The sequence below is a fragment of the Pezoporus wallicus genome, unplaced genomic scaffold, assembly GCF_028554395.1.
Source record: "Pezoporus wallicus isolate ANWC-B61680 ecotype Strahan unplaced genomic scaffold, APGP_CSIRO_Pwel_v1 contig_13850, whole genome shotgun sequence".
Classification (NCBI taxonomy): domain Eukaryota; kingdom Metazoa; phylum Chordata; class Aves; order Psittaciformes; family Psittacidae; genus Pezoporus; species Pezoporus wallicus.
Genome location: NW_026635243.1, coordinates 506,456 through 526,978, shown reverse-complemented (window position 1 = coordinate 526,978; position 20,523 = coordinate 506,456). Strand labels below are relative to the sequence as shown.

Below are 20,523 nucleotides of genomic sequence, written 5' to 3'. Positions count from 1 at the left end.
GGACGGGGCCAGGCTGCTCCGAACCGAGCCAGGCTGAGCCTAGTGGAGCAGGGCTGCTCCTAACCGAGCCGGGCTGAGCCGAACCTAGCCGGACTGAGCCTAGTGGAGCCAGGCTGAGCCGAACCGAGCCAGGCTGAGCCGAACGGAGCCGGGCTGAGCCGAACGGAGCCGGGCTGAGCTTAGTGGAGCCGGGCTGAGCTTAGTGGAGCCGGGCTGAGCTTAGTGGAGCAGGGCTGCTCCGAACCAAGCCGGGCTGAGCCGAACCGAGCCGGACTGAGCCTAGTGGAGCCGGGCTGAGCTTAGTGGAGCCGGGCTGAGCCGAGCGGAGCCGGGCTGAGCCGAACCGAGCCAGGCTGCGCCGAACCGAGCCGGGCTGAGCCGAACCGAGCCAGGCTGAGCCTAGTGGAGCAGGGCTGAGCCAGGCCGAGCCGAGCTGGGCTGAGCCGAGCCGAGCTGACCCGAGCGGAGCCGGGCTGAGCCGGGCGGAGCCGAGCGGAGCCGAGCTGGGCTGAGCCGAGCCGGGCTGAGCCGAGCCGAGCGGAGCCGGGCTGAGCCGGGCGGAGCCAGCCGGAGCCGAGCTGGGCTGAGCCGAGCGGAGCGGAGCCGCTGCCGCGCCGCGCGGTGCGCTGCCGCCGCCGGAGCTGTCCAGCCGCCTCCCGCAGCCCCAGCCAGCCCCGCCATGCGGGAGCGATGAGAGCAGCGCCCGCAGACGCAGCCCGGCAATGGAGGATGATTTATTCCAGCTCAGACAGCTGCCGTGAGTAGCGGCCGCAGGGGAGCGGGAGGCGCGGGGGGATTGGGGGATCCCGGCGGTTTTCCCGAGCGTTATCCCGAGGCAGCGCCTTTAGGCCCCGGGAAGCAGGCCATTTTCCTTGTGCCGCTGCCCGGGTTCAGCATGCCGGGGGCACGCAGGGATCCCTTCGTTATATAAACCCACTCAAGCTGCATTTTTTGCACCAACTTGGCCGTGGTAGAAATGGGAAAGGGTGGGATAAAAGAGTGGGAGCCCCAAAGGGTTTTATTTGGGCGGAAGCATTCCCATTGCATTTGCAAGGTGGGTTGCATCCGTAAATAACGCTGTGCTGGGGAAGGCATCTTCCCGGCTCCCTTCTTTCATGCCATGAACTGATGGCAGCTCGGAGCCCTTTTGCAGAGGTGTGTTTGGGGTGAGCCCGCTGCATGTCTCGGAGAAGCCAACATTGCTGCACCAGGAAGATGCTGGTATTCCCGAGAGCTCTCTGCTGTTGGGATGTGGTTGCTGGATCTGTGCAGAAAGGTGATAAAAGCCTCTTCACACCAGCGTTTCCCTTCCTCTTCGGGAACGCAAAATGCTGCCTTTAAAAACTGTTCTCCTAATGCTCCGTTATCAGGTGCTTTAAAGCATATTCCTATCTATAAATCCTTCACTTCGAGGCAGGGAATTAATGCTTAAAGTCGATTTGAAATATTAATGAGCTCATGGCAATGACGGAGCCAGGTGTCCCATAACGTTCCCAATAAGCTGGGGAAAAGGAGAGGCTCTCCGGCTGTTTGCAGATCCTTGGTTTGGGTGCTGTCAGCTCGGCAGCGGAAGGAATGAGCCAGGATTTCCCGAGGCCATTTTCCCCCATTCTTATTTTCCTAATAACCCACCGAAAGCTGTGGGTGTGATGAGACGTGCTCGGTGCTGCGGGACCCTGCAAACAGATGCAGCTCTCTCCGACATCCCAGCTACCAGGAATCCTGCAGGGATGGAGCAGGGAATGCCGCTGGGTGCTGCTTTCCTCCTTTGTGTCAGTTTGTCTCATAAAGTTCCTAAGTGCTGAACATGTGTTTGCTGTGATGGGGAATGTGGCCGGAGAGCTCTGTGCTCGCATTGCTTTTGGAGTACTTACAGCTTTCAGGTCAGTCGCTTGTGTAGCGTCTGGAGCCACCCGAAAGTCCCCTTCGAACACAGAATACAGGGTGGTTGTGATCGGGTGCTTTAGAATCCGAAAGGATTTTCTTGGCACCTTTATTTCGCCTGTGATTTGCAACAGCTGCCAGTGTAGGTTGTATGAATGATTTCCAGGCATATCCCATGGAGTGACAGCGCTTCAGACCTCCTAAATCCAGGGAAAAGGTGTCCATCTCTTCAGTGAGCTTTGCACCCAGCTGCTGGGTTACAGCAATAGTCATCCTGTTAAAAAAACACACATAGAGAAGTTTGCATCCTGTGTAGTTAAAGCAGGGGCTTGTGAAGCTCTTGCAAATAAGACTTGAATGGGACTTGGATATTCATTGCTCTTTGTAATAGAAAGGTCATTTGTGGGCAGCCACGTTTCAGTGTGTGTTTGCTGAGAGGGTGTATTTTGTAGGTCGTATGAGGACTGTATCTTCACTTTTAAGGTGAGAGTGATGATTCCTTGTATTTGTCCTATAGGCTCAGCAAAAGAAACTCCAAACCAAGGTTAAAACCCAAGAGAATTTAAACTTGAGGTTCTCAATGGAACCAAGTAAGAACCTGAACCCAGAGGAGCTTCCTTGTTTATCTCTTAAGTGAGTGGAGGATGGCTGCACACTTCAGTCAGAACCTGAGATAAGCCCTAGCTTCACTGCAGTCAGTGATGCTTTCTTGTTCATTTCGAAGAGCCCTGAGGTTTTGTTCTGTCTTCTCCTGTCTGAGACCTTCAAACGTTACCTGAGAAAACACAGTTTGTGGCTCTCTGGTTTCTCTGCCAAGGTGTAGAGGACAGAGAAAAGCTTCCAGTTCCTGCTGCAGATAGAGCATTGCTAAATAACACAAGGAGTGGTTGCCCCATGCAGGTTTTGGAATGCCCTGTTTAGCTGAAAGAATCACCCCGGTCATCTCAAAGCCAGCAAAGCAGCTTGTTCTGAAGGTGAGAACCTCCCCAAATGGTCAACGGGCTGCTCTCTCCATCCAGGTTACTGCCAGAATACCATTAGTGAGTATGTGCAGCTCCCCCGATGGGAGGGGGTCATGGAAATCCTATGTATATGTGGCAGGACCTGAGGATGCTGGTTTGTATCACCGTGTTTGTACTAGAGTGTGATCCTAAGCTGGGCTGAATGGCTGGTGCTGGCCAAGGCTTCTCTTTGTAACTGAGGGTGACTGAGGTGTTCATTCCTCCATCCTCTTGTCCACCATTGGACCAAGGTCCATTTACAGGAACAGATTGCCCATCACTGTGCCCTTGTATTGAATATTACTTGTGTCACCAGTGCTTGTAAGAGAAAGTAAGAGTTGAGATCTTGCCAAGCAGGAAAAGTCTTTCAGCTCACGCTTACCAATGTCACTCCATTGCTGCAGCTGCACTTGGCAAGGATGCCGATAGTCTGGTTTTGCTGACCCTTAAACCAAAGGATTAAGCTGGAGTTCAAGAGGCTCTCTGCTACTCTGTCATGGAATTAAATGCTCGGGTGTTGGAAGTCAGACGAGGCAGTAGCAGGACTCGCTTTATCTATTTCCAATGAACTCTTTCACTGAAGTCCAAGGAACTGTCAGTTTCCGAGGTGAGAGTTACACCGATGTGTAAGGGGCAATGGCTTGAACCTGCCAGAGGGGAGACTGAGATGAGCTCTCAGGCAGAAGCTCTTCCCTGTGAGGGTGCTGAGGCGCTGGCACAGGGTGCCCAGAGAAGCTGTGGCTGCCCCATCCCTGGCAGTGCTCAAGGCCAGGTTGGACACAGGGGCTTGGAGCAAGCTGCTCCAGTGGAAGGGGTCCCTGCCCATGGTAGGGATTGGAGCTGGAGGAGCTTTGAGGTCCCTTCCAACCCAAACCATTCCATGGTTCTATGATCACAAACACAGCTTGACCTGGAACAGAGCCACTGCAGTGTGAATCCTTGTTTGTGTGCTCTTAGGGTGGTCAAGTTTCGCCGCACTGGGGAGAGTTCGAGGTCGGATGAGGATGTCATTTCAGGAGAACATGAAATCCAGATTGAGGGTGTTCGGACAGAGCTAGAGCCCATCGAGCTGGAGGATGGAGCTGCGGTGCCAAAGGAATTTGCCAACCCGACTGATGGTGAGTGGGTTTCTGATCTCCTGTGAGGTCTGGCCTCTTCATTGCAGTCATGTTGCAACCAGGATAATCCACTGGGTTTAGAGATGGTAAAGATCTCCAGATGGAAGCAGGTATCAACAACACAGGCGAATCATGTTACACCTGAAACCCATGATTTAGTTACCTCTATCTCTGAGGGATGCTTCATGTGGTTTGGGTAATAGGCCCAGTAATAGGCCCTTTGGAGGAGTTGTGTGTCCTGTTGTCACCGCCTCTTTCGTACAGGAGGTTTGACTTAGGCTCCTTTGGAACTGATCAGAGCTCCTTAAACACTGCCAGGTTTGCACATGGCTCAGGCTGAGCATGGAGCCTCTGCAGTGCTCCTGCCTCCTCCTTGCCCAGAGGACAAGAGGGACAGAATGAATGCACATCCCAGCCTCTCTCTGCACCCGGCAGAGCAGTGCTGGCTGCCCTGAAGGCACCACCGATTCAGAAGTGTTGGTTTTCCCTTAGGAATACTAACATTTTACAGGATGACTTTTCCCAGGGACTCATTTATGAACATATTGATGCAGTAGGAAGCCAGAATAACCTGGCATGAGCTCAGTGATTTTCTCAGAAGACTCAGGGCATCAACTCTGCACTTCTGTGTAGACTTTCAGCTGGCACATTGCCCACAAGAAGTGCAAGTGATGCTACAGTGGTGCAGAGCTTCGGGCTCAAGTCACAGACTGAGGTCTTGTGACATCTCTGCTTGGTTTTAGCAGTCAGGCTTTGGTTGAGTTGCTTTGTGGTTTTCTCTATGGCTTTGTGAGGATGCCCAGCTCTGGGCCTTGCTGTGTCAAACGTACTCCTTAAACTGCTGGAGGGGTTAAAGCGTTGAGGCTTAGATGGGTTTAGACAACCTGAATGTCAAACCGTGCATACCGTATGTGTGTATTATAGTTCCTGAAGAACATAGAGCTTTCCTTGACTAGGAACTGTATAAAGCTAAGTAGCTCTCTGTTATATATTTTAGATCCCAGTAGAGTGCCCAGTAATTGCATTCACAGCAAATCCTCTCTCAGGGGATGGCTCCTCAAGGAAAGGAACACACTTCTGCACTGGATTTGTTTTCTTCCTAGACACTTTCCTGGTGGAAGATGCGGTGGAAGCCATTGGCTTTGGAAAGTTCCAGTGGAAGCTCTCTGTTATTACTGGATTAGCATGGGCAAGTAATTGTTATCAAAGTCAATGGCATGATTGTCAGTTAGAGAACCTCAGTGTTGCCTCTCTACGCTGTGTACATCCACTGAACCTCTCCTGTTTTACCTGCGGGGTGGGAATGGCGCAGGGCAGAAGCAGGGTTAATCTCAAGAAGGTTTGTTATTGGCTGCTGTGTCAACCTAATTCTTGCTTCTTTTTCACCTCTCTAGATGGCAGATGCTATGGAAATGATGATTTTAAGTATCCTAGCTCCTCAGCTTCATTGTGAGTGGCGATTACCGAGCTGGCAGGTTGCATTGCTCACATCGGTAGGAAAAATCGCTGACAGCTCCTGTATTCTGTAAGGTTTTTGCACTCATTGTTATGCAGACATCATGCTGTGTATCCCAGGGTTAAATCTGTTCATGGCCTTTCGGATTGCCTTTGGTTTGGAAGAATATAGGAGTCCCTTTTGAAAGCCAGAGCTTGAAGAAATGAAACTCAGTGAGAACTGAGGAAATTCTGCAAGTTTTTGGTTCGAAGTTTCATGTGATTGACTCAGACTCATCCGAAAATTCAAATAATTTGATTTATTGGATAAAGATTGGTAAAGTTTTCCATCTTTCTTGAAAACCTTTCTCTCTCACCACACTTAATCTTCCTTGGTCATAGACACACCGGAGGCTGTGAGAGAGCACAAGCAATCACTGTTTGGGGGGGATCATCCAGTGATCTTTGCAAGCAGAGCTTTTATGATACCACCTCCAAGTAGGATGCTGTGATGCTGGAAACATGCAATGCCCTTAGGGATGAGACAACTAGTCTGGGGACCCTTCTCGCAGCATACGCCACTTTAGTTATTGATGCCATTTGTGTTGTGTAAATTGCTTCTGTTCCAGCAGGTTTAAACCCGTTCAGATCCCGGATTCTCTTTGCTGCCGCATGGATATTTGCACTTGCCTTGTGGTTAAGGGGAAGGCTTTTTCTCTGTTGCTGTAGGTGGTGTTTGTGGGAATGATGTCCAGCTCCACCCTCTGGGGAAACATCTCAGACCAGTATGGCAGGAAAACAGTAAGGCTTCAGCTCCTACTCCAATGCGTTCTGATGTTTCTAGTGTGGGTATTTCAGTGCATGATGGTGACAAATGCCGTAGTCTGCATGCATTAAACAGAGCAGAATAAACCTCCCATTAAATAAAGGGAATTTGAGGCTCTGCTTTGCGTTTTGTTACTTTGTGTTGCAGCAGAAACTCATCTCCTCGTGCCCGTTTGTTAAATGCAGGGCCTGAAGATCAGCGTCTTATGGACCCTCTACTATGGGATCCTCAGTGGTTTCGCCCCGGTGTACAGCTGGATCCTGGTGCTGCGGGGCCTGGTGGGCTTTGGGATTGGAGGAGTGCCTCAGTCGTAAGTAAATATTCACAACCCAGCCTTTCTCTTTTCTATGTGTTTCTATAGGTGCTTAATGTTCAATTGCAGCCATGTGTCTGTTCAGTTGTCCCAAACCCGGTTTATTCTAAGTGTTTTGGAACTAATATATTAAACTCTGAGAAGGCTTTGAGCCTAATGTACTGAGGTGAATCAGATTTACAGACTTCTGTGTGAGCAAGCAGGGGTCTTAACTGTGTCATGTTATATGCCTTAAGTCCTTTTAAGCTTCTCTCATTCCCTCATGGTGAAAATGAGAGGCCCAAAGAGCCCACCCTGAAGTGGGTAAAACACCCCAGACAGCCTTGTGTATCTGTGCCTGCAGACTGCATTGCTACATCATACAGGCAGAGTCCATAAGGGACAGCACGCTCTTGTTGCAGCACAGATCGAGCCCTAAACTCCATAGGGTACAGCTGAGCCCTTCCTCTGGGCTGTAAAACTGCAGGTTATTGTTCAGTCAGAGCCTGAACTTCCATGTCTGAGCCTGAGTTGGAATTCCGAACCCACAGAGCCTGACCCTGGAGCTCCGGAGATATCTAATGTAAAGGTAGCATCAGGGTATTCCTCTATTACTGTGTCAGTCCATTCACTGAAGAGATGGATCTCTACGTTTTCCACCTGAAATAAATAGCTCTGTTCCAAGCTTTTAATTATAAATGGGAAGGGAAGAGTACAGCCACTTTCTCTCCATGTAGTCTTTTATCCTCATTAATAATGGATATTTTGCCCCATGGAGGTGCTATTTCAGAATAGTCAGAGTCTCGCTTTGATTGATGGCTCATAGACTTCTTCACAAGGCAAGTCAATATCCTGCCTTTTCTATAGCCCTTCCCACAGCAAAGATTCAGAGCTGAGATGGAACATCACAGCATTATCACTCTTCCTGACTGCTCTCCTGCCCACCTTTAGCAGCCGCACAGGGCGGAACGTGTTTGTACAACAGGGAAGTCCTTTGCCTGCTGCGTGTTGACCAACGGCGAGGCAGGTTCTGCCATGCAGCTCCCACTGAGCACAACTGGAATGAGGCAGGAGAACAACAAAGACAAAGCAGTAACACCTTGTACTGCAAACACCTATTAATGATGTTCCACAGAGCCCCTGGTGAGCAGCCTCAGCCCAGCCTCTGCTGCAGGTAGCACACAAAGACTGCAGGACTTAATGAGAGACAAAGAAGAGTGGATTCCATCAGTTTCTTGTTCTGACTATAATACCAATGTGGAGTATTCTCTTAAGAAAACAGGTCTGTACAGCATTAATCAGCTCCTGTTTCCTGCTGCAATATACAGGGACCGCTCTAGTTTCATTATGTGATTTTAGTTCCTTCTCTCAGTGCTGATTTAATATAATGCTGTGTGCTGCTTTAACAAACTGAGTTCTAGGAAGCTACTCAGAGGTCAAGCCCCCATTTGTGAAGTTAGCAGGAGTTTTGTCACAGGCATCAAAGAAAGCCTGAGGAGCTCAGGAGCAGGAACAGGATGAGTCAATGGGATGCAAAGAGTAGGAGCAAAGAGCGGCCGAGTCTTCCCAGACGGTTTGAAGAAGACAAGAAAGCCTTGGCAGGCTGCTGGTCATAGAATCGTAGAATCATAGAATAGTTAGGGTTGGAAAGGACCTTAAGATCATCCAGTTCCAGCCCCCCTGCCATGGGCAGGGACACCTCACACTAAACCATGGCACCCAAGGCTTTGTTCAACCTGGTCTTGAACACTGCCAGGGATGGAGCATTCACAACCTCCCTGGGCAACCCATTCCAGTGCCTCACCACCCTAACAGGAAAGAATTTCCTCCTTAGATCCAATCTAAACTTCCCCTGTTTCAGTTTTAACCCATTACCCCTTGTCCTGTCACCACAGTCCCTAATGAAGAGTTCCTCCCCAGCATCCCTATAGGCCCCCTTCAGATACTGGAAGGCTGCTCTGAGGTCTCCACGCAGCTTCTCTTCTCCAGGCTGAACAGCCCCAACTTCCTCAGCCTGTCTTCATACGGGAGGTGCTCCAGTCCCTGAGCATCCTCGTGGCCTCCTCTGGACTTGTTCCAACAGTTCCATGTCCTTTGTATGTCGAGGTCCTTGTGCTCATCCTCAGGAAACACTCCCAGAGAAGCTGCGCCGTTCCTGTTTGGCACAATCATGAAATAAGGCTGTGCAGAGTGAGAGGACTCCTTTTTGAAGCCCCACAAGAAACAAATGCAAATGATTTTATACCGGTAACAGGAGCAGACCTGGAGCACCTTGAAGGGAGAACGGAAACCTGGCAGCGCAGACTGATGTAGAGCCCTGAAGAAACACTTCACACAGCCAGAGTTTGTGTTGGATGCTGATGGATCACATGGAGCAGTTCTAATGCCGGTCCCAGGGCACAGCAGGGTTGTGAAAACATGCAGCAAGAGCTGCTGCCTTTAGCTAACAGCTACAGGGTTACAAAATCACACAAACAGAGGGAATTCTGCCCTCCAGCGCAGTGACGAACTGAAGGGGGTTGTGGTACCACTGTGGGCTTGCCAATTTTACTAAGAGGCAAAGAGCATGTTTGAATCTCTGTCTCTGTGCTATCATGCCATTTCTCTCTGTGCTATCGTGCCATTTCTCTCTGTGCTATCGTGCCATTTCTCTCTGTGCTATCGTGCCATTTCTCTCTGTGCTATCGTGCCATTTCTCTCTGTGCTATCGTGCCATTTCTCTCTGTGCTATCGTGCCATTTCTCTCTGTGCTATCGTGCCATTTCTCTCTGTGCTATCGTGCCATTTCTCTCTGTGCTATCGTGCCATTTCTCTCTGTGCTATCGTGCCATTTCTCTCTGTGCTATCGTGCCTTTTCTCTGTGCTATCGTGCCATTTCTCTCTGTGCTATCGTGCCATTTCTCTCTGTGCTATCGTGCCATTTCTCTCTGTGCTATCGTGCCATTTCTCTCTGTGCTATCGTGCCATTTCTCTCTGTGCTATCGTGCCATTTCTCTGTGCTATCGTGCCATTTCTCTCTGTGCTATCGTGCCATTTCTCTCTGTGCTATCGTGCCATTTCTCTCTGTGCTATCGGGCCATTTCTCTCTGTGCTATCGTGCCATTTCTCTGTGCTATCCTGCCATTTCTCTCGGTGCTATCGTGCCATTTCTCTCTGTGCTAGCGCGCCATTTCTCTGTGCTATCGTGCCATTTCTCTCTGTGCTATCGTGCCATTTCTCTCTGTGCTATTGTGCCATTTCTCTGTGCTATCGTGCCATTTCTCTGTGCTATCGTGCCATTTCTCTCTGTGCTATCGTGCCATTTCTCTCTGTGCTATCATGCCATTTCTCTCTGTGCTATTGTGCCATTTCTCTCTGTGCTATCGTGCCATTTCTCTCTGTGCTATCGTGCCATTTCTCTGTGCTATCGTGCCATTTCTCTCTGTGCTATCGTGCCATTTCTCTCTGTGCTATCGTGCCATTTCTCTGTGCTATCGTGCCATTTCTCTGTGCTATCGAGCCATTTCTCTCTGTGCTATAGTGCCATTTCTCTGTGCTATCGTGCCATTTCTCTCTGTGCTATCGTGCCATTTCTCTCTGTGCTATCGTGCCATTTCTCTGTGCTATCGTGCCATTTCTCTGTGCTATCGTGCCATTTCTCTCTGTGCTATCGTGCCATTTCTCTCTGTGCTATCGTGCCATTTCTCTCTGTGCTATCGTGCCATTTCTCTGTGCTATCGTGCCATTTCTCTCTGTGCTATCGTGCCATTTCTCTCTGTGCTATCGTGCCATTTCTCTCTGTGCTATCGTGCCATTTCTCTCTGTGCTATCGTGCCATTTCTCTCTGTGCTATCGTGCCATTTCTCTCTGTGCTATCGTGCCATTTCTCTGTGCTATCGTGCCATTTCTCTGTGCTATCGTGCCATTTCTCTCTGTGCTATCGTGCCATTTCTCTCTGTGCTATCGTGCCATTTCTCTCTGTGCTATTGTGCCATTTCTCTGTGCTATCATGCCATTTCTCTCTGTGCTATCGTGCCATTTCTCTCTGTGCTATCGTGCCATTTCTCTCTGTGCTATTGTGCCATTTCTCTCTGTGCTATCGTGCCATTTCTCTCTGTGCTATCGTGCCATTTCTCTGTGCTATCGTGCCATTTCTCTCTGTGCTATTGTGCCATTTCTCTCTGTGCTATTGTGCCATTTCTCTCTGTGCTATCGTGCCATTTCTCTCTGTGCTGACATGACATTTCTCTCTGTGCTGACATGACACTTCTCTCAATGTTCACTCTTTGCAGGGTAACCTTGTATGCCGAATTCCTTCCAATGAAAGCCAGAGCAAAATGCATTTTACTAATAGAGGTGAGCAGTGTGGCTGTGTCCCCAGAGGGGCAAATTCTGCTGTTGGTTACATCCATTCAATCCTACTGACCAGAAACATCACCCGCAGCTGCAGTCAGATCTTGCTTGTCCAAGTGAGTGTGGAGCTGAGGTTGCACCGTGCACTAGTGGTAGCTCAGGTCCAAAGCTGCATAAAGCATTCATGTAACATTCCACTCTTTGTACCTTGGCTTGCACCCAGTGCTGGGTAAGTTACTGCTGTTTGCACAGGGGGCATTTGAGTGTCACCTAATTTCATGGGGAAATGAATCTGATCTGAGTGATGAAGAGTGCAGAACTGACTGTTCAGTAAATGCAGGGCTAAATTCAGCTCCCCATATTCAATCCAAATGCATCAAAGTCACAGAGAGCAGGATTCTGCCCTATAAATACTTCAAGGCAAAATTCACAACCCTGTAGTGAATGGTGGAAGGGGCAGAACAGTGCTGCTAAGGTTTCCTTGTGGAAACCCCCCCCAGATTCAACCAGCTTCTCAGTGCAAGCCCAGTCCCTCAGCCACCTGCTGGCAAGGCCTCCATCAGGTTGATTAACACTTCTTAATCAGAATTCAGTAGCTGAAGTGCTCTTTTCTGTGTCACTTCTGTTCTGCCACAGTTTGGCTACCACTGAGCAGCCTTGCGTTAGAAGTATATTCTGAGGGTTAAATAATGAGCTAAGTGGGTTCATAATCTAAAGGGGAATAATCCTTTAGATAAGGGCAGGATATGCAAGAGGATGCCAGCTCCATTATTTGCTGTGAGGGTATCTATTCCTTCTTTCATCTCCAGGACAAACTCTGTGGCTTTGGTAGCTTGGTTTTGGTAAGGAAAGCTAATACCATAAATCTCACGGTGGTTGCTGGGAATCATACTCAGAGACACATAAATTAATAGGAATTTTGCTGTAGAAACAGCATGTGAAGAGCTCCTTGCTTATGAGGAGCTACCGACAGCTCAACACGAGTGTCTAGAGAAAGAGGATGCTGGGCTTTCAGAAATGAGCATTTCAGCTCCTGCAGCATTTAACCAACCCCCCCGAAAACGGACTCTGTTTCCATACAGGAGCCCGTGTTTGGAATGTCTCTGGCATTCCTCTGTCCCGTCATGGAATGCTACAAAGCAGGAGGCCTGAAGAGCACTTCCCATTTGTGACTGTTTCTCTTCCCTTTGGCAGGTCTTTTGGGCCATTGGGACGGTGTTTGAAGTCCTCCTAGCAGTGGTGGTGATGCCCACGCTTGGCTGGCGCTGGCTTCTCGTCCTTTCTGCCCTCCCTCTTCTGCTCTTCGCTGTCCTGTGTTTTGTAGGTATTCTGTCAAAGCCAAATCCATGTTCCATCACTTCTCTACCTGATCCTGCAAGCTGACTGAAGGAAATCAGGGCAGTTTTAAGCTCTCTGTTGGTGTCTTCTTTGAAACAGCTGAAATAGTGGCAAAAATGCTGTTGTTTCAACAGGGCGCTGCTGAAAACCTTCCAAAGAGAGCTGTGTCTGTGTGACTGTCATTGCTGGAGGACAAGGGTGGGCTGGGATTTTGTGAAGCCAAATCCGGCCTGGAAACCTCTCCAGTTTAGTGACTTTGTTCTAACTCTGCTCAGTGGGATCAACATCTCATTAAAAGCTGTTGCTATTTCCTTGCTTTGTGTCAAAATCATCACTTTTATGCTTATTGGCCACTTAAAAACCCTCACCCAAGTCAGGGGCAAAATCTGCACAGTGCAGGTCACGTTCTAATGCAAGGCATATATGAGTTAAACCTGAGCATCAGTGCACTGTGAGGTAATGCAGTTGCCTCAAAGATGCATGTCCTTGTCAGGCTGTTCAGCAGCTCTGATTGCTCCTCAGTCGCTGACACTGGTTTTCAGACATATCTCCAGTTATACAGGGGCTTGTTGTCAAAAGGAGCTCAAAAAAAGGAGTTTGGGAGTGCCCAGAGCATCTTGTCCGGGATGCTTTGCCTTTCCTACTGAGGAGGTACAATGTAAAGAGCCTGCAAAAATGCCTAATGGCTCTTGAGAATAAACCTAAGGTAACAGAAGGGAAAGATTTCAGCCTGGAGCTCTGGTTTCCTGGCCAAAGGGGGGTTTTTGCAGGGTCTTAAAGCCGCTGAGGAGATGGCTCTGGGTTCGTAAAGCTTAGTTCTGTAATGCAGTTAGTGGGAGCCCACAGAGGAACCCCCCCAGTGTGGTTATTGCTGTGTTCCTGCCACCCTTGCTCATCTGATCTCTTTGCTCTCTTAGTGGCTGCCAGAAAGTGCCCGGTATGATGTGTTGTCTGGAAATCAAGAGAAAGCAATTGCCACTTTAAAGCGGATAGCAACGGAAAACGGAGCCCCCATGCCTCTGGGAAAACTCATTGTTGCCAGGCAGGTACGTACAGGCACGCTAACAGCGTGGGATGCAGTGAAACAGGTGCATTCATGGGTGTTCTTACAAGCAGGTAATCAATGTGAAGTTTAATTGTAGTGTCGGAACGGGTAATGAAGAAGGGTTTGTCTGTGCCTTTGCCACAGGGAGGAAGAGTTGGCTTCTCAGTTTTAATGACATGAAAATCCTGAAAGGGAAAAGGACCTTTAAAGTGGGCGTTGATATTCTTTAAGCTCACTCTGAGTCCTGATGATTAAGGAAACTCAAACCTTGCTCGGATCAGAATTCCAAGATCTGAGCTCCTGAGACAAGCTGGAATTTGACTCTTGGGCTCAGTTTTAATCTGATCCTGATGTTCTGCAGCGGGAGAGCTGCAAGCTCCTGCTGCATCCTAATGCATGGGGTGATTCAGGCTGCTGCTTCCGAGCTGCATGTTACTGTGTGAATTCACTGGGGTCTTTTTCCTCTCAGCTTTACATGGCCAACTTCTCAGCACCCCATCAGCACACGGAGCAGCTTCACAGAACAGAGACTCCTGTAAGAACAGAAAGTGACAAAGTTGGCCCATGAGGAAGGGCATCAGAGGAAAGCCTGTAGCTATGAATGAGAGCAGAACTGTAAAGCTAGGCAGGAGCCTGCATCTTACTAACCAGAGGTGCAGGTCTGCTTTTCTAAGGGCTGGATCAGGGAGGATTTGAGCTCTTGGGTCCGAGTCCTGCTCTTTGCAGGCTCCCTGGGGAGGAGAAGTGTGGGCCCTGTGCAAGAACTGGTCCTGGCATTGTTCTGCTCCTAGAGAATTCTCCTTGGCAGAGGAATTCTTTACTTGGATCCCAGCTCCAGTGTGGCTCACTCTGGCTACACTCATCCTGAGGTGTAGTGCCTAGGACTGTGTGTTGTGTTACCCCTTGCCACTCTGCATCCTCCAGTCCAGGGCCAGTGAATATCCTGACCCTCTGACTTCTGCTTCTTTTCAACAGGAAGACCGAGGGAAAATGAGGGACCTTTTTACACCCCATTTTAGATGGACCACGTTGTTACTCTGGTTTATATGGTAAGAAGAAATACAAACGGCCCGGTGCCAGCACAATTCTAAGTGGTTTTTTAATGGAGGTATTTTACAGCATCGCTAAAATACAGCAAAAAAACCCAACCTGTATTGATTTGTGATTTATAAACCCACCCATCAGTAGCATTCCCAATCTAATTGCCCTGTCGTTTTCTAAATGCTTAGAGGAAATAGCTTTGAGGGAGCACTTAAGTGGGAGTCCTCACACAGTGGGTTCAGTTGTGATGCATGGTGTTTCCTGTAGGCTTGGCCAGCTGAGACTTCCTCTCCTGTTTTCTTCCTTGCAGGTTTTCCAATGCTTTTTCATATTATGGGTTAGTTTTATTAACTACAGAGTTCTTCCAAGCAGGAGACGTCTGCAGCAGTGAGTACTGCTCTGTCTTTCTCTTAACCATACCCTGTTCGGTGGTGGGATGTCCCTTTCTGCTGTGTGGAAAGGACTGTGGCTCCCAGCTGGAATTGTAAGGGATCTGCTTAAGGGGTTACTCGTTTTAAACGTTTCTGATGGGCCTCTTCCTCATCCCCTGCACACTGCAGAGGGGTCCTGCACTGTCTGTGAGCCCAAAGCGTAAAGCAGGAAGAGAACCTTCAAGGGAGCCCTGTTAGCAATGTATCTTTCTTCTTGAGAAAGAGGTGTTGGAATGAAGGTAAGGTTCCAGATCTGAGAGGCCTCATTGGCTCGGAGAGAGCTGCTGTGGCTCTCCCAGGTCCTCAAGACGGGAAGAAAGATGATGGAGGGGAAGCATTGCCCTTTTGTGGCAGGTTTTTGTAGTCAAGAGACTAAAAGTGCTTTGGCTGCATTAGGAAGAGGCTGGAAGAGTCTGAGCCCCCAGGGGAGGTGTGGTTGTGTTCACAACACCTGTAATTAGTGAAGGCTGCCTGATAGCTGGAAAATTACAGGAAAGGGAGGGATAGGATTGGGAAAAGACACGATCCCAAGCTTGTACACCGGTGTATTGCCTATTGGAGAGGTCTGGCTCTGGTCAGCCTGCACAAAGGAGCATGCATCCATTAAAGAGACTTGGTTTTACAGAGACACAGCATTATTGAGTCCTGTCAAAGTACAACTGAGGTGTTAACATCCCATTTTGTGCGGGGATAAACTGAATTATCGATGTTAATTCTGTCCATTGTCATGAGCTCCGGACTGAAAACGAACTGAGCCTGTAGAGCTGGGGAGGAAGGGTGAGCTTTCACTGTGGCAGTGCTGGCTGCAGAGGTGTCACATCCTGCCACAAGTACCATTAGCAACTGTGCAGGTCCAGCTGCATCCTCCAGGTAGAGCACCCGTGCTGTGCAGCAGGGTCTTGTCAGTACATCCCTTCTGTGTAGTGCATCCCTTCTATGTACATCCCTTGTCAGCAGTAAGAGTGATAAAGACAAAGCAGGAGCAAAGGAAGGTAAGCAGAGAAGAGGTTACTTAAAGTACACGAAGTGCTTGTTCTGTTCCTTTTGCCTCCCACAGTATCCAGTAAAAGGAAAGAAGTGAAGGCCAAGTGCAGCCTGACCTGTGAGTACCTGACAGAGGAGGACTACACTGACCTGCTCTGGACAACCCTGTCTGAATTCCCTGGTGAGTGCCAATAGGAAGCACTGGTTCTTCACTGCCAGTGGCTCCGTGTGATTGGAATGGGCTCTGCAACAAGCAGGGAAATGGGCTCTTCTCTCTGGCCTAATGCCAGTGTTGTATCTCCTGCAGCACTGGAGCTCCTTGGTTGGACTACTTGATAACTGCAGCGCACGCAGTAGCTGTAGCTCCTGTCACTGCCTGTGTGATCCCTACAGATAAAATCACTAGTAATTGCTTTGTGAAGCCATAATGACACATCTGACTATGGATCCCATCCAAAGAGCAGATCAGGCATTCAGAGGAAGAGTAACAATTAAATCAAAGGGGCAGAATCACTTCAACTTCTGTCCATAAGGGACTTTCCAGAGCTATTGTAAAGGGAGCGTGGGCAGAGTGAATCAATGGAGACCTTGCTCCCAAAGCTCCGTGCCCATCTCAGTCGTGATCTTCAGTCGATTCCAGTGAGTGTCAGGGGACAGTCTGACAGACAATAAGTACCCACAGGCTCTTCAGATGCAGAGGGTGATCTCCCAGTATTAATCTGTCTGGAATAATACTGTGAGGCAATGGCCAGGTGATTTTCACGGTTCTACATTATAGTTTCAGCTCAAAGAGAAGCCATTTAACTGGTGAAGAGTTGTAAGTCTATGATGAATATGCACAATTGCTACTTAACATAGGAGGACTGTCCTGCACAGCAGTTGTTCAGGGAAGGATGTCAATGGACAGTGGGCAGAAAGAGGGTATGTACTCTTGGGCTGATGCTATAGCTGACAGGACTGATTTGCTCCTGATACATACTAAGATAAGAGAAACATTACCAGGGATACCTCTGGATATGACCCTGGAAACTCTGCTGCTTGAATTATCCCCGTGCTTGCTGCACATCAGCTTTTAAAGGGATCTGGAAAAGCTGCATAAGGGAGAATACTGACCAGTGTGAGACTTGGAGAGCTTGGTGTTTCCTTTATCAAGGAGCAGGTGAGAAATAATCTGATGGCAGCATGTAAGTAACACAGGGAAGAGAATGCTAAGTTGTAAAGAGCCCTTAAACCTTGCAGTAGGAAGAGTTAGCAGGGAACAATGCTCAGAAGCTGAACCAAAGGTATCCCAATGAGATAGAAGGCAGGCATCGGGTAACTCATTTTGGTAACTCATTTGGCACTCATCTTGGTAGCCACTGCAATAGGCAGTGGTTAAGCCATGTCAGAGTTGACTGCTCGCTCCTACATCAGCCTGCAGCCCCTGAGTGTGTGGATGTGTGGACCAGTGGGGATGTGAACGTGGAACAAGACTCACAGGGCTTCTGTTTGCATGTGGCCCCGATAGCTGGAGCAATCCATTGGCAAAGCTTTGCCTGGTGCCTCTGCCGGCAAAGTGCTTTAAAGAAAGAGAGAACAACGTTTGCAACCCGAGGTAGCCAGCCTGTGTGAAAAGCTGTCTCCATGCCCACCTCTGCTCCCTTCCCAACCCCGTGTCCTTCCACAGGTGTGTTGGTGACGCTGTGGATCATTGATCGGATAGGCCGCAAGAAAACCATGGCCCTGTCCTTCGTTGTCTTCTCGCTTTGCAGCCTTCTGCTGTTTCTCTGCGTTGGAAGGTAAGGAAAACACGGTGAGCAATGGGTCTGTCTGGTTCATCTGGGCTCTCTCTTGGTTATGGCAGAACTGGACGTGGTGGTTTGCCAAGCCAGGAGGTCGTGCTTGACTGGAGGAAGCATTAAGGATGGTGTTAGGTTTTCTACACCAGTTTGGAAGGCACCTAAAAGAAGCAGGAGAGGAGGAATCCTTCTCTATAACCTTTCAGACAGAGCAATCCAAAGGGCAAAATGAGAGCTTGTGTCTGAGCAGGAGGTAACCATTGCACAACTTTAAATCAGATCTGATGTCATGAGCCTCGGGAGCTGGTTCATGCACTGCTCTCTGCCAGTCACTACCTGTAGCTCCCCACGCTGCCTGGATAGTCATTGCCAGGGCAGTGCTTCACAACCAAGCCCAGGCTCTGCTCCCATTCAGCTGCTCTGACTGCATCTGGCCTTGATGCCACGTGCATGTGACAGTGTCTGTGCCTCAGGACCGATGGACAAGGAGAGGACCTGACAGCCAGAGGAGAGCTCTGTGATTTTAAACCCGTTCACAAGAACCCTGGGATAAGAAACCTCCCAAAGTCACAAGCAGCCAGGCAGTCTGGAGGTTCCTGTCTTTTAAACAGCTTTTAAGCTGCACTCCCATTGCCTTTTCCTGTGTGCCACCTTTTTGTTAGCACCATTCATAACACGGAATGGGGTTTTCTCATTTAGCTACGTTTTGGCCTTTGCTGCTTGTTTCCATGGGCCACAGCTGCCAGGAGGAAGGGATGCGCTTGGTGAGCTGATGTGGTTGTGGGAATGCAGGTTGTTTGGCATCGTTGTTGTATGGAAGGTCCAGAAACAAACACAGAGGGTTCATTAACACCCAAACGAAGTCGTTCAAAGCAATTGAGGGCTTTTATTGCGCTTGCCTCCAAGTTAAACAAACGGATTGTCCCGAACCAGCCCAAACACTGCTCTCCTTTTTGTTCTCCCAGGAACGTTCTTACTGTGCTGCTCTTCATTGCAAGAGCTTTTATTTCAGGAGGATTTCAGGCTGCTTATGTTTACACCCCGGAGGTAAGGAGGCTGGGTTTGGAATGAGAATGCTTCAGGGGAGCGAGACCATGGTGGGAAAGTCGTTTTGCCTGCCCTCTCCACAATGGACCTTACCCCAGAATGAGCTGGTGATCTCATGGTCCTTGTCTAACAGAACTCGCTGTAGTTCCACTTGCTGAGTTCCATCGATTTAGGAGGCTGGAGGGAAGAGAACTTCCCAGGGGTGTTAATGGACCGGTGCTTTGTTCCCAGGTTTATCCCACGGCCACGCGTGCACTGGGGCTGGGAACATGCAGTGGAATGGCCCGAGTGGGAGCCCTCATAACCCCCTTCATTGCACAGGTAAAAAACCCTTCTCCTGGGTGCCAAGGCAGGGGAAGGGGAGGGAGAAGCTGCTGTTCTGCTGCAGGGGCCAAACCAAGGGCGAGCTGTGCGGGATGTGTTAAAGCAGGGCTGCTGTTGCCTGATCCTTGAGGGGAGTTTAGGCTCATCCCTGGATTTGCCTCTTCCTCCATTGCCCTGTATGTTGGGGGCTGAATAAGCAAGCAGCAGGCTGCAGGATGGATGGAAGGACACCTTGGAGGCCATGGGAGAGGCAGGGAGTTCCTGTGTGTGCTGCAGTGCCACCTCCCTCCTGGGATCCCGGACTGAGGTCCTGCAGGGTACAAACCTGCAGGGGATGTGGAAGGAGCTGGAGAGGGGTTTGGGGGAGCCCAGGTGCACAGGGACAGGATGGTGTCAGAACCAGCGGCTCTGCAGAGGGCCAGGATTTGCTGAAGATCCTGGGATTTGCTTAAATCCTGCCTAACGTGTAAGGGCAGCAGCACCTCGTGGCACTGATCTGTCAGTGTTTAATAGCTGTGTGTAACCGCTGAGGAAAGGAAGTGTGCAGCAGTGAGTGTTAAACACGCTGCCAATGCTGTAATTAAAACCTCTGCTGCCAGCCCAGTGTCTCTGTTTCTGTGACGGGGCCATGGGGAGCTGGTTTCTATCTCCTGCCTTTTTCCTGCAGGTGATGTTGGAATCTTCAGTCTATTTAACGCTGGTGGTTTACAGTGGATGCTGCCTGTTGGCCGCTGTGGCTTCCTGCTTCTTGCCCATTGAAACCAAAGGCCGTGGCTTACAGGAGTCCAGCCAGAGGGAATGGGGACAGGAGATGGTTGGGAGAGGATCTCAATCGCCAGGGGTCACCAGGTCTAACTCTGGATCGCAGGAATGATGGGACACGGAAACCTGCTGGAGGAACAAATGACCTGAGCAAGTTCTTTCACACACACCCCAACCCTGAAGCATAGGAAGCTGACCATCCTGTCACTGCCAATGTCGTGTGTCAAACTGCAGGAACCTTGGGGTTCAGCCCAAGCCAGTTGTGTCTCTGCTGCCCTTTGCTCACACTCATAAAGACTTTACTTCAGTATGGAGAGGCGTTTGCTCCAGATATCATTTGAAGTTTAGCAGGAAGGGGTTTTCTTAAGTCTGTTGTGCTTGCATGGTCAGCTCTTCGGCTTACAACGTCCCGTGGCAAGCAAATAGCCAACTGAATGCAACTCAGTATAAGCTGTAATTAAAATCCTGTACTCTTGATGCCTAAAAACCAAAAGGTTAATATTTATTGTGTCCCTGCCATAGCACACGGTGGATTCCACACACTGCAGAGTAGGTTTTATGAGTTAGATGCCTGCCTTGCACTTTCTAGCCCTCGCCACCACCACGTGACAGCGGCACACCAACCAACGCATCCTGGTTCCTTGGGAATGAAGCACGGATTGCTTGGAACCTGTTTCCTGGATGTTTCCCCCATCCGAGGCAGGCGGATGGAGTCAGTGAGGAGCGGTGTTTGTCACGGAGCTGGGACCTTACAGAAGAGATGTGAATCCTCCTGCCTTGGAGCAGAGCTTGGCTTCTCTATGAGCGCTCTGCGTGTCGCTTGGGGAAGACTGCTTCAGCTGCCCTGGTGTCTCTCTGCGGGTGGAGGGGCACGCTGTGGTCTTCT

At 49.6% G+C, this 20,523-nt stretch overlaps 1 protein-coding gene across 4 annotated transcripts; it reads left to right on the top strand.

Annotated features, from left to right (window-relative positions):
* The first annotated feature begins 583 nt into the window (after positions 1-583).
* Positions 584-20,276, top strand: SVOP (SV2 related protein). Of its 4 annotated transcripts, none has more exons than XM_057412867.1 (16): positions 584-757; positions 3,843-4,003; positions 5,107-5,192; positions 5,398-5,452; positions 6,167-6,238; positions 6,449-6,573; positions 10,827-11,003; positions 12,082-12,207; positions 13,143-13,271; positions 14,246-14,319; positions 14,622-14,698; positions 15,800-15,907; positions 17,393-17,504; positions 18,470-18,551; positions 18,783-18,872; positions 19,543-20,276. In XM_057412867.1, the coding sequence occupies exons 1-16, from the start codon at positions 723-725 to the stop codon at positions 19,747-19,749; spliced, it is 1,716 nt and encodes a 571-aa protein (XP_057268850.1). In that variant the 5' UTR covers positions 584-722; the 3' UTR covers positions 19,750-20,276. The 4 variants fall into 4 exon arrangements, with proteins under 4 accessions (XP_057268850.1, XP_057268878.1, XP_057268860.1 ...); XM_057412895.1 differs by having other exon boundaries at positions 588-757; positions 5,398-5,496; positions 10,827-10,890; positions 19,543-20,275; XM_057412877.1 differs by lacking the exon at positions 5,107-5,192 and having other exon boundaries at positions 626-757.
* The last annotated feature ends 247 nt before the right edge of the window (positions 20,277-20,523 follow it).

Excerpts from the sequence above, each read along its gene's own strand:
- SVOP (XM_057412867.1), top strand. The coding sequence starts at position 723 with ATGGAGGATGATTTATTCCAGCTCAGACAGCTGCC. Across the intron at positions 14,699-15,799 it reads AGCAGGAGACGTCTGCAGCA|TATCCAGTAAAAGGAAAGAA; the intron begins GTGAGTACTGCT and ends TGCCTCCCACAG. Across the intron at positions 18,873-19,542 it reads TAACCCCCTTCATTGCACAG|GTGATGTTGGAATCTTCAGT; the intron begins GTAAAAAACCCT and ends TTTTTCCTGCAG.